The sequence below is a fragment of the Megalops cyprinoides genome, chromosome 4, assembly GCF_013368585.1.
Source record: "Megalops cyprinoides isolate fMegCyp1 chromosome 4, fMegCyp1.pri, whole genome shotgun sequence".
Taxonomy (NCBI): domain Eukaryota; kingdom Metazoa; phylum Chordata; class Actinopteri; order Elopiformes; family Megalopidae; genus Megalops; species Megalops cyprinoides.
The window spans coordinates 885001-897500 of record NC_050586.1 but is presented as its reverse complement, the minus strand read 5'-3'; the positions used below and the strand labels follow the sequence as shown (position 1 = coordinate 897500).

At 48.6% G+C, this 12500-nt stretch overlaps 1 protein-coding gene across 8 annotated transcripts in view; it reads right to left on the bottom strand.

The window, feature by feature from the left end:
• dnm1b (dynamin 1b) overlaps nt 1-12500 on the bottom strand; it is a 45257-nt gene that overhangs the window by 16204 nt on the left and 16553 nt on the right. For 7 of the 8 annotated variants that reach the window (XM_036527889.1, XM_036527890.1, XM_036527891.1 and 4 more), the window contains exons 6-15: nt 11818-11978; nt 11272-11414; nt 8899-9034; nt 8275-8342; nt 7196-7334; nt 3254-3340; nt 2942-3012; nt 2796-2847; nt 1535-1546; nt 1151-1264 (exon numbers count right to left, since the gene is read on the bottom strand). In XM_036527889.1, the coding sequence (XP_036383782.1) occupies nt 1151-1264; nt 1535-1546; nt 2796-2847; nt 2942-3012; nt 3254-3340; nt 7196-7334; nt 8275-8342; nt 8899-9034; nt 11272-11414; nt 11818-11978 (983 nt within the window). Of the gene's footprint in view, nt 1-1150; nt 1265-1534; nt 1547-2795; nt 2848-2941; nt 3013-3253; nt 3341-5540; nt 5680-7195; nt 7335-8274; nt 8343-8898; nt 9035-11271; nt 11415-11817; nt 11979-12500 lie in introns of all 8 variants that reach the window. The other variant, XM_036527897.1, reaches the window with a different exon arrangement.

Genomic DNA, 12500 nt, shown 5'->3' with positions numbered 1-12500 from the left:
CACCTCAGTGGCAGCACCGCCTCCGAACACTGCAGCTATCTCTCACAGAGAAACAAAGGCTCCGTCTCAAACAACAGAGCCATGTGAAAACACAAGCCTGGAACAAACACATTCAATAAAAACCAAAGGAAAATTGTACTGATTGGAAACAGAGATGAATCCGTTCTTAAAATAGCCAAGCAAATTAATTCCACTTCTATTGTGGGACATTTCGGTGTGTGCAGCTCAGCAAAACCGCTAAAAGCAAAGAAACACAGAGACACACACACACACATATGCCAGCACACACACATGAACGAACACACACACACAAAACAGAAATAAGACTTTGTCATAAAAACAAAAATTTTGCAGACAAATTCTCTGGTGCAGGTGAGTGCAGACAGAGAATAAGCAGGTAGGAGCTAAGGGACAGGTGATGCACACATAAAATTATTTTCATAATCCAAACATCCATAATACCCAGCAGTGCTATCTTCACCCTAGCCCAAGCCAGATATAGCTATTTACTCTCTAAATTTAATAGAAATAATACATTCTGTTATCTGCAAATCATTTAACTTGTATTACTGGTGTTTGCCTAATGTGGTAAACTGTCAGCAGAGCAATCACAGATATAATTAATTCATATTTCTCCTGAAAACATAAGACATGCTGGTTGTGTATAGACATCATATTTAAAAAGTGAGAGTTCTAGCATGCCTGACAGGCTATTTTGGGCTGCTGTGAGTCTTTAATAAAATTGATTGATAAAACTGATATGTCAGGTTATCAATACTGTATTTCTTCTGTATAGATGGAAATAGTCAAAAAGTCACTGGAATTATAGGGATCTGTTACTGAGAAGTAATGACCTATTTTTTTAATACCATTGTGTGTATTGTTGCCGGAGAGGGATGAATAGTTGCCAGAGCAGGAGAAATTGCTGCCAGAGAGGGATGAATAGTTGCCGGAGCAGGAGGAATTGTTGCTGAATTGGATAGGATGTTGCAGGAGCCTGGCCTGCACAGGGCTCTAGTATGGCTCCAGTTATTTTTTAAATAAATGATTACAACAACAGAACTTTAACTTTAATGACAATAATAACCCCCAGGTTTGTGCCAGTTGAGATGTGAAGCTCTCATTCATGCTGCCAGACCCAAAAACCCACCTCATCGTCCTTGTACCAGGACAGAGTCTCAGCGGTCAAGACGAACCAGTACTCCTTGGCCCCGCCCTTCATGATGCCGATGTTGTTGATGGTCAGCCAGCCCTTCCTGATAACCTGGGCAGGGCAGAGAGGGGGAGCAGGGGGTCAGAGGAGTGCAGGGACACACACACATACACATATACACAATCACACGGACACACACACATACACACTCCGATATTCACTTACACACATATACATATATACACACTCACAAACACTCAGATATTCACACACACACACAGACGTACACACACTCAGATATTCACACACACACACACACACACACACTCAGATCTTCACACACTCACACACAAACCAAACACAGAGGCTCGGCCTACTCACCATTATCTCATCCTGAGGCAGACAAGTTGCCATAGCAACAGAGGCAAAGCAAAAGAGAACAGGGGTTAAGCGAGGTCATTTGAAGAACAGAAATAAAAAGAACCAGAACCAAAAGGAACAGAATCAAAATGGCTCCCAAAAGAACTCCAAAGCAGAAGATTGTGAGGAAAAGACAGAGGAAGGTATGGATTAGAGCAGGGTAGAATGGAATAACAGAGCTGTTAATGTGGGATTCTCCCGGAAACAGAATGGACCCATGGAGCACAGTGGGTCACAGGGATGGAAGCTACAGTCAGAGACGGCCTGACCCCCCCTCGCTCTGTGTCCTACAGTATCACCACAGGGATGGAAGCTACAGTCAGAGACGGCCTGACCCCCCCCCCCCCCCCCCCGCCCCCCCCTTCGGGTTCCTGTGTTTTCTGACACCGCAGGCTATTCCAACTGCACATCACTTTCACTTTCAATACCATCACACACACATACACACACATACACACCTACTCAATCACAGAGCACCATCACACACACACCGACACTATACTCAATCACAGAGCACCATCACACACACACCTACACTATACTCAATCACAGAGCACCATCACACACACACCGACACTATACTCAATCACAGAGCACCACCACACACACACCTACACTATACTCAATCACAGAGCACCACCACCATCACACACACACCTACACTATACTCAATCACAGAGCACCATCACACACACACCTACACTATACTCAATCACAGAATACCACCACCATCACACACACGCCCACATTATACTCAATCACAGAGCACCACCACCATCACACACACACCTACACTATACTCAATCACAGAATACCACCACCATCACACACACACCTACACTATACCATCACCATGACACATATACCCACACTATACATATGTGCATCTGCTACATGACAAAATATACATGCATTGCTGCTGGGGCTGAAACTATACTCAGAGAGGGGAGATGGAAAGATTCTTCACAGCTCTCTTTGGTAATATCACTTGTAATATAATATTTGTATGTATTTTTATTCAATATTGGTGAATGCCTTCACAATGTACTATATTTATATTTTTACAAATTAACTTAAATTTGTATTTAATAACATGATATGAAATGAAAAATTAGTTATGAGATGAATTACTTAAGCAGGTTAAACCTGATTCAGTAACATTGAGAATGGTGCTGTTTCAGTTGCCGTACCACTCCAGTCCTGTGGGTGGCGACCTGCTCACCTGATTCCCAGAGGACTTCTTCTTGCTCATCTGGTTGCTCCTTTGCTGAGCGCTGTGGGCAGAACACAAATGTCAGGCAGGTTGGTCCTGGCTGTCAATCACCTGCAGTGCATGGCCTTGTAGGGTAAAGGGGCGGGCACACGCACTTGGCAAATCCAATGAAATCCTCGTGATTGGTGTTCATGTAGGCCAGCTCGATGTCAATCAGCAGCATCACCTGGCAACAATAACGCACACAGGAAGAAACAGACCACTGAAACTTCCTCTGTATTCATAAAACACATTTACAGCAAAATGCCAAGCCAATCATTCTCACATGGCTGATTGACGATAGAATCAGGGCTACTGATGACGCTGAGAGCAGGGCTGACATCGCAGCCATCCTGATCCACAGCACCTGCTCAGCGCAAACCCACGCAGGTGACAGGTGAGGGAAGCTGAGCGTCCAGGTGACCCACCTGCTCCTTGGTGCGGCTCTCGCGGTCACGGATGTGCTGAGTGACGATCCTCTCCATCTCCTCCCTCAGCATGGGGTACTGAGCCAGCTGCAGGTACGAGAGCACAGCACAGGTGGGTGTCTGAGCTCAGCACACAGCCTCTCCGCAGCACAGAGAACACAGCCTCTCCACAGCACAGAGAACACAGCCTTTCCACAGCACAGAGAACACAGCCTCTCCACAGCACAGTAAACACAGCCTCTCCACAGCACAGAGAACACAGCCTCTCCACAGCACAGTAAACACAGCCTCTCCACAGAACACAGCCTTTCCACAGCACAGAGAACACAGCCTCTCCACAGCACAGAGAACACAGCCTCTCCACAGCACAGTAAACACAGCCTCTCCACAGAACACAGCCTCTCCACAGCACAGAGAACACAGACACTACAGCATCACACTCACAGTCACACAGCCTCTCTGCTGCACACAGTTAACACAGACACACCCCACCCACAAACCCAACACACCCAACATTCTTACAGAGACACCGGCGCTCAACACCTGCAGCAAAAGTATCACACGTGCAGCACAGTGAATAAGAGCACAGTGCGTGCTGTTTTATCATGCACATGCTGCAAGACACTGTGTCAACAGAAAAATATACAGAGCGATCTGGGACCGAGAAGGATGTGAGAGAAAGAGAGAAAGGAGAGGAAGAGAATGAGAGAATGAGAGAATGAGAGTGCTCGGCACTCGGCTCGTTTTTTGTTAATCCACATGTGATTCATGAGTGGCTACCCTGCTGTGGACTTTTATTAAACACACACTGAACGTTACTCTGGAAGCATGAAGGTAACTCTCTGTGGGTGTTAAAACGATTTCATCCAAAGCTGGAGTGAATGTACCAGGCCAATTTAGGATGGAACAGAAATGATGTCATTGAACTATTGACAGAAATAGAGAGTAGTGAGTGTGGCAGCTTCAGCCGGCAGTGAGAATAAACCGATTTTAGCTGGAACACTGGGTGTGGCCAGATTCGTCTCCCAAATGTCTGCTTTTAAATGATCTGAATTAAGGCAAAACCCTAACATTTACACATTATAAAAACCAAAACATAAAAATTTCTATAAAAATATGAGCACAAAGCATTTTTTCTGTATTCTTCAGCATTGTTATAAATAAACTACAGTGGCACATAGCAAAACGCCTTACTCCACCACTGCTGATAGTAGCAGTCAGAATTTTGTCCTCCTTGAAATTTCATCTCAATCTGTCTATAATGTTTCTGTTATCCTCCTCACAGACAGACACAGACAGACACAAGCACATATGCACATGATCATATGAGCTCCCCTTCACCAGACATAAAAATGTCACAAATCAACAAAGGGCAAAGTGCAAAGCGTAAACTCTTTAGGAGTCTGAGGGAAATCTTAGGGCACAGCACTCTGTGTGTTTCCCAACATTTCTTTATTAATTTCCGCTATGCTTTTTTCTCCATATTACAGTATTACACTATTCAACACTATGCTGTTATGATATTTAAGCTCTGATGTCTTCTTTAAAATGATGCTGGAGCTCTTTGTCAGATAAAGACAAAGAGACTGCAAAGAAATGTGTACCTAGACATGTATTTATAGTGCCCTTAATATGTATTTATACCCCAGATTAAATATGTTAAAAACGTGATATACCAGAAAAATCTGGATGTTTTGACATGCCTGGAAGCTTGTTCTCTTTCTCAGCATGATGGCTGAACAGTGGAATATTAAACTCCTCAGACTGGCACAAACGTGACTGCAATCATCCTGTCACAGTGTACAAACTTTAGCACTGATTTTAAAACCTGAGAAAACAAGCATTTTTAAAAGACAGAAAAAAAGCAGCAGGTAACAAAGATCCAATAACTCTCTGCTGTCATCCAGCCCCTCCCTGGAGGGGAGTCCCCGTCACCGCCCGCAGAGGTTCCGAACGCACCCCGAAATTCAGCAGGATGATCAATCGCACCCTGCCACTGAACCGCAGGTGCTGCTCGAGCCCTCAGCTGACAGCCTGGTCACGGCTTACAGAGAGACAAGCAAGCAGGCTGACAGGAAGAAACAGACAGAGAGACACAGAGGGACAGGTTCACTGTGAGAAGAGGACACTCTCATCGTCTCTGCTGGGGATCGAGGAGAGAGCAGAAATGTTTTATACAGCAGAGGAGAGAGCGAAGACAGCGATTGGGGTGCTTGATATCCAGCCATCGGTCTATTCCTGCCGCCATGGCTGGCCTGGTTAGACAGGTGACTCTGGTCCTGGTTACCTGGTCGCTACACTGGCGAATGGTGGTGCTGAGCTCGCTCACCACCATGTCTACACACTTCAGGGTGGGAGACTTCAGCTTATGAATCTGCCTTTTCACTATGGCCTCAAAGGCCAAATCTGGTGTGAACAGCCCTGTCCTGCAGGGGGTGCCCACGAGTCGAGAACAGCCAGAGAGAGAGAGAGACAGAGAGAGAGAGAGAGAGGGGGTGGAGAGAGAGAGAGAGAGAGAGAGAGAGAGAGAGAGAGAGGGGGTGGAGAGAGAGAGACGGGGGGGGAGAGAAAGGAGGAAAGAGAGAGAGATAAAGGGAGAGAGGGGGGAGAGAGAGAGAGAGAGAGAGAGAGGGAGGGGGTGGAGAGAGAGAGAGAGAGAGAGGGAGGGGGTGGAGAGAGAGAGACGGGGGGAGAGAAAGGAGGAAAGAGAGAGGGAGAGAGGGAGAGAGAGAGAGAGGGAGAGAAGGAAAGAGAGAGAGAGAGGGAGGGGGAGAGAGGGAGAGAGAGAGAGAGAGAGAGGGATGGGGGAGAGAGAGAGAAAGCGCAAGGGGGGGGGAGAAGGGATAGGGACAATAGAAAAAAAGAGGACAAACAGCAGGAGTGACGGAGCATGAAAAAATGCAGCATCACCATGATAGAACCAAGAAAGAAGGATGGAAAAAGGGAACAAGGAGAGGGAAAGAAAAACAACAGCACATGAGACCTGGAACTGCCAGACATTTCTTCTGAAAGGGCCAGCAGAGACTCTCGCTCCTCCACAGAGGCTCTCGCTCCTCCAAAGAGGCTCTGCTCTTAGCATGAGCCATTCACATGCAGAGAGACACGCCCACCCCAGCGCCGACAGCCAATCGCTGCCAGTCTTCACATCAGAGAATTCAGCTGTGTGTCCAACAGGCCTTCAGGGAGCAGCCAGCTTGACTCCAGACTGAAAATATTTGCACGGCTAATACTAATTGGTGGTGTTTTGGAGGGCTACACTCAGGACCAGAGGTTCCCAAACAGTGGATCCCAAAACAGCAGAGACACTGAAGGTGAGCTGTTTGGGAACCATGAACAACGGGTTTGAGTGGTCAAATAATGGTCAAACCTTGCGCCGATAATGGTCAAACCTTGCGCCGATAATGGTCAAACCTTGCGCCGATAATGGTCAAACCTTGCCCCGTTACTGCTGATTTCTCGAAAAAGAGCTGAGTTCACCTGCTGGCTGCGGACACACACCTGCATCTCACAGGAGTACCTGGGGTGAGAGGCTTCAGGTGTGACTGCAGTGAGTGCTGAAATTTAACTTCAAACCCCACTAAGCTGCTAGTCCACAACTGCCCTTCCCTTCCCACTCCAACAGGACCTGAGTAACACCAATCACTTCCTTTCCTTATGGGCCTGTTGTGCTTGAGTAGCTGCTAACTCACATTATGTATGCAGTGATATAAAGGGCAACCCTGTAGTTAATGACCCCAGTGAGTACAGTTCCATTACTCACAGACTCCTGACTCATGCAGGCCATCAGTCACACACGCAGACCCCCAGACTCAGACACCCCTGGTTCTCCACAGAGAGCCCCAGCAACCACACTGCACTCTCTGCAACCAAAAAACTAGCCCCTGTCCCACACAGCAGGCGCACCCTTGCGCCCCCTGTGGGTAATCGGGGGTAGGGCTTTACCTTCTTGGTACACTGCCTAACAGTATTGACCAGCTCAGAAATGACCATGTCAACACACTTCTGGCACGGCTCCTTAATCTTCCCGATCTGCCGCTTCACTATGGTCTCAAAGGCCATGTCTGGCGTGAAGAGGCCAGTCCTGACCCACAGAGCCGACATCAGAGCCACAGGAGACAGGGGGTGGGACACAGAGAACCGCATTACAAATCAGGAAAAAGAATTTAAAAATACAGCAAGGATACTACATAATACATTCATAGTGGCACAGTGATGTCATCATTATGGGATGGCCAGACTACAGCCACTGTATGTTCAGTCCAAGATATCCCTTGTCTTCATGAAGTGGGCTAAGCCAGCCCTTTCTGCAGGTGTGTGCTTTAACTGCTTATTCTTCTGTTCCATACTCCTCTGTCCTGCAGGGTTTTATTCACCAGGAACAGACCCAAGTGAAAAGGGCAGAGCTTTCCGGAAGACTGAGATCAGAGGCAGGCTCCGCACACTTCATGCTGGAAAAGCTTGCCTCAGTTTTCCTTTTAATCCCATAAACGTCCCTGCTGGTGCTCTAACGACCCTGTTTTTGGGCTTCATCTCCCCGCTCTGTGTGAAATACGGTAGCGTGGGCTCCTTTGTACAGCATCTCAGCACCATGACAGCAAGAACATCCTCATTTTCCTTTGCACTTCAGAGAGGAAGTGCAGTCAATGAGGAAGAGTTGCACACTGAATTCAGGACCGGGTCCATCAGTCTCATAGTTTTCCAATTCTCACACCCCTCTCTGCAGCCCTAGAAACGTGGGGATGGAACATCCCTCTGTCTGAGCTGAGTCGCAGTACACTGTGCTGAGAGCCACAGCTGTTTCACCCTCAGCGGCCAGGAGACTGCCAGCCCGATCAGGCCCAGCCATACCTCACCTATCAACACAGACAGCATCTGCTACTGCTGCTGGGAAAAGAACAGGAAGGGAGAGAGTGGGGCGGAGTGGGGAGGGGGCGGGTCAGAGGGGGGAGAGGGCGGGCGATTGGGGGGAGGGTGGGGAGAGGGTGGGCAGTAGGTTGGGAGCAGGATCAGGGGGTACATGCCTGATTCCGTGGATGTTCTTGATGGCGTAACTGATCTCCTTTCGCAGCTCCTTCTCATCAAACTCCATCTGCAGACGGAGAGAAATGCCGGGGAGTAAACAGCGAGATTGCACCTCCCTCAGAGCCGGGCCCGGCACCGACACCTCTCCCCAAACACACACTGCAACCACTGCAACCCCAGAGCCGGGCCCGGCACCGACACCTCTCCCCAAACACACACTGCAACCACTGCAACCCCAGAGCCGGGCCCGGCACCGACACCTCTCCCCAAACACACACTACACAATACATCTCAGAAACAGTTATGATACAGTATGTTACATTTGTAAAGGAAGTGTAGCAGAGCTTTACAGTTGTTTCACTTAGACTGTGAGTGTGTGTTTGTGTTTGTGTTTGTGTGTGTGTGTAGGTGTATCTGTGTGTGTCTGTGTGTATGAGTGTGAATGTGTGTGTGTGTGTGTGTGTGTGTGTGTGTGCGCGTGTTCGTGTGTATGAGTGTGAATGTGTGTGTGTGTGTGTGTGTGTGTGTGTGTGTGTGTGTGTGCGCGTGTGTGTGTGTGTATGTGTGTGTGTGTGTGTGTGTGTGTGTGTGTGTGTGTGAGAGAGAGTGTGGGTGTACTGTACCTTGACCAGTTCAAAGGGGAATCTCTCGTGGAAGATGCGGTTGATCCTGGCTCCCCCTGACAGCTCATAGGTGTCGATCTGATCCCCAGAGCCCTCAATCCGCTTCTCAAAGTCCACCGAAAACTGCTGCACCATCCTACACAAGAAGCAGTGCTTTCACTGCCCTACACAGCACTGTGCGTTCCAAAAACACCGGGAATACACTCCTCACAGGAGACACGCAGTCCCGCTTTTACCTTTAGACTCTGCTGTGATTTTAAGCCAAAGAGAAAGAACTTAAATAATGAGAAGCCTGTCTGTCTCTGCCAGAGCTCACACTGAATGTTTAATGTACTGGACTCTTTCATCTGTCTTCAAAGGTCACGGTTCTCTGTAGGTCGATGCTTGTGTGCAGACAGCTACAGTGCAGTGTGCTCCTGTAAGCACAGGTAGAGCGGGTTTGTGTGCCGGACTGTAGCAAGTACAGCCATTGGTGCCTCTGCAGCTGCTCATGTTCCTTCAAGGACAGATGTTGCAGATGTGGCAGTCTGTGTTAAAGATGCTTAGTGTTTGCAGATGTGGCAGTCTGTGTTAAAGATGCTTAGTGTTTGCAGATGTGGCAGTCTGTGTTAAAGATGCTTAGTGTTTGTGACAGTCTGTGTTCATTTGGGGGCAGCTGTACCTGCAGTAGATGTTTGTTCATGTGAGGACTGTTCAAACACTTTCTCTGAGGAAGTGTTTATGTTCTGGTGTTTGAGCGGTGTATCTTTCAGCGGTGTATGTTCCGGTGTTTCAGCTGTGGGTTCCGGTGTTTGAGCGGTGTATGTTCTGGTGTTTGAGCGGTGTATGTTCTGGTGTTTGAGCGGTGTATGTTCTGGTGTTTGAGTGGTGTATGTTCCAGTGTTTGAGTGGTGTATGTTCTGCTGTTTGAGCGGTGTATGTTCTGGTGTTTCAGCAGTGTATGTTCTCGTGTTTGAGCGGTGTATGTTCCGGTGTTTGAGCGATGTATGTTCTGGTGTTTGAGCGGTGTATGCTCCGGTGTTTGAGCGGTGTATGTTCCGGTGTTTCAGCTGTGGGTTCTGGTGTTTGAGCGGTGTATGCTCCGGTGTTTGAGCGGTGTATGTTCTGGTGTTTGAGTGGTGTATGTTCCAGTGTTTGAGTGGTGTATGTTCTGCTGTTTGAGCGGTGTATGTTCTGGTGTTTCAGCAGTGTATGTTCTCGTGTTTGAGCGGTGTATGTTCTGGTGTTTGAGCGATGTATGTTCCGGTGTTTGAGCGATGTATGTTCTGGTGTTTGAGCGGTGTATGTTCTGGTGTTTGAGCGATGTATGTTCCGGTGTTTCAGCTGTGGGTTCCGGTGTTTGAGCGGTGTATGTTCTGGTGTTTGAGCGGTGTATGTTCTGGTGTTTGAGCGGTGTATGTTCTGGTGTTTGAGCGGTGTATGTTCCGGTGTTTGAGCGGTGTATGTTCCGGTGTTTGAGCGGTGTATGTTCCAGTGTTTCAGCTGTGGGTTCTGGTGTTTGAGTGGTGTATGTTCCGGTGTTTGAGCGGTGTATGCTCCGGTGTTTGAGCGGTGTATGTTCCGGTGTTTCAGCTGTGGGTTCTGGTGTTTGAGTGGTGTATGTTCCGGTGTTTGAGCGGTGTATGTTCCGGTGTTTGAGCGGTGTATGTTCCAGTGTTTCAGCTGTGGGTTCTGGTGTTTGAGTGGTGTATGTTCCGGTGTTTGAGCGGTGTATGTTCCGGTGTTTGAGCGGTGTATGTTCCGGTGTTTGAGCGGTGTATGTTCTGGTGTTTGAGTGGTGTATGTTCCGGTGTTTGAGCGGTGTATGTTCCGGTGTTTCAGCTGTGGGTTCCGGTGTTTGAGCGGTGTATGTTCCGGTGTTTGAGCGGTGTATGTTCTGGTGTTTGAGTGGTGTATGTTCCGGTGTTTGAGCGGTGCATGTTCCGGTGTTTCAGCTGTGGGTTCCGGTGTTTGAGCGGTGTATGTTCCGGTGTTTGAGCGGTGTATGTTCTGGTGTTTGAGCGGTGTATGTTCCGGTGTTTGAGTGGTGTATGTTCTGGTGTTTGAGCGATGTATGTTCCGGTGTTTCGGCTGTGGGTTCCGGTGTTTGAGCGGTGTATGTTCTGGTGTTTGAGCGATGTATGTTCCGGTGTTTCGGCTGTGGGTTCCGGTGTTTGAGCGGTGTATGTTCTGGTGTTTGAGCGGTGTATGTTCCGCTGTTTGAGCGGTGTATGTTCCAGTGTTTGAGCGGTGTATGTTCCGGTGTTTGAGCGGTGTATGTTCCGGTGTTTCGGCTGTGGGTTCCGGTGTTTGAGCGGTGTATGTTCCGGTGTTTGAGCGGTGTATGTTCCGGTGTTTCGGCTGTGGGTTCCGGTGTCTGAGCAGGTCACTCACTGCAGCAGGGCCTTGGTCTTGCGGGACGGGTCATCGGGCCGGAAATTCTTGTACTCCTCCACCTCCTTCTCAATGGACAGCAGCTGGCTCTGCAGTTTGTTGCGGAGGCCAGGCAGAGTGTCTCGAATATGATTGGTCAGTTGCTGCAGGAGGTGGGCAGAGACAGATTCAGACACACTTCCTGGCGTACAGAGACACCCCCCCTTCACACCATCTGTAAAAGCCGCTGGCCATCGCAGGGGAGCCAGAAACACTGGGCTGGGTGGGGGGAGGGGGGAAGAACTGCAAAGTCAGCGCAGTTCTCTCATAAAGCCCAGGATAAATGTCATAAAAACCATACATCACCATGGTCTGCAACTGTCATTGTTCACTCTTCACTGTCTACGGCTCTATCGAGGCAGACTAGATTACATTGCCTTGGCGACAGCCTTCTTATTCTAGGCAATTTGTGGTCCTGCAAAAGCGTACGAGTATCCCATAATGCCATACTGCACAGTCCCATAATGCTGACAGTAGCAGAGTGTACCTGTTCATGTGCCTGCTCACCTGGTTGAGGACTTTCTGCAGGTAGGGTGTGCCCATGCGGTCAGCCAGGTGCCTGTAGGCTGGGTGGGACAGGAAGAACTTCCTCTCGGCAGCCATGGCAGCTGCAATGTCCTTCTTCCCATCGATGTCCTTCTGGCTGCGGTTCACCACCCCAATGTAGCCTGCAGGGGGCAGCGTCCACACAGAAGGAGAACAGAGTTCAGCAGCCATCACTGTGGGAGCTCTCCCCAATCCTCACACACACACGGGGCAGGTCAGCTACCCTGCCAGCCTTTAAGAACAGTCAGGCTGTGAGCCTCCCCACACCGAGTTCCTGTGAGGAGCAGGTGTGTTTGGAGAACAGGAGCAGGCTGGAGACTGGGAATCCCTCCCACTGCAGCCCTGTAAACCGGTTTTACTGAAGCTGCAGTGTAGCAGGGCCACTTGACGGAGTGGCTGCAGTAACAGGTATGAGATTTTCAGGACGACACTGTGCAGGAAAAAAGGGAAAGAGATCCTCAAAAGGTTCAATCTTATTTTTATTTCTGATTACCTACTGTAAATGTGTGTAAAAACACACATTTTCCCAACAGGCACAGCTAAGGCTACTCATAGCTTGAGGTCATGGAAAGAATGTGGCTCTGCTTTAAGTTTAAAATGAACTTCACAGTAAAACTTCTTCACTCATCACAGCTCTTTCTTTG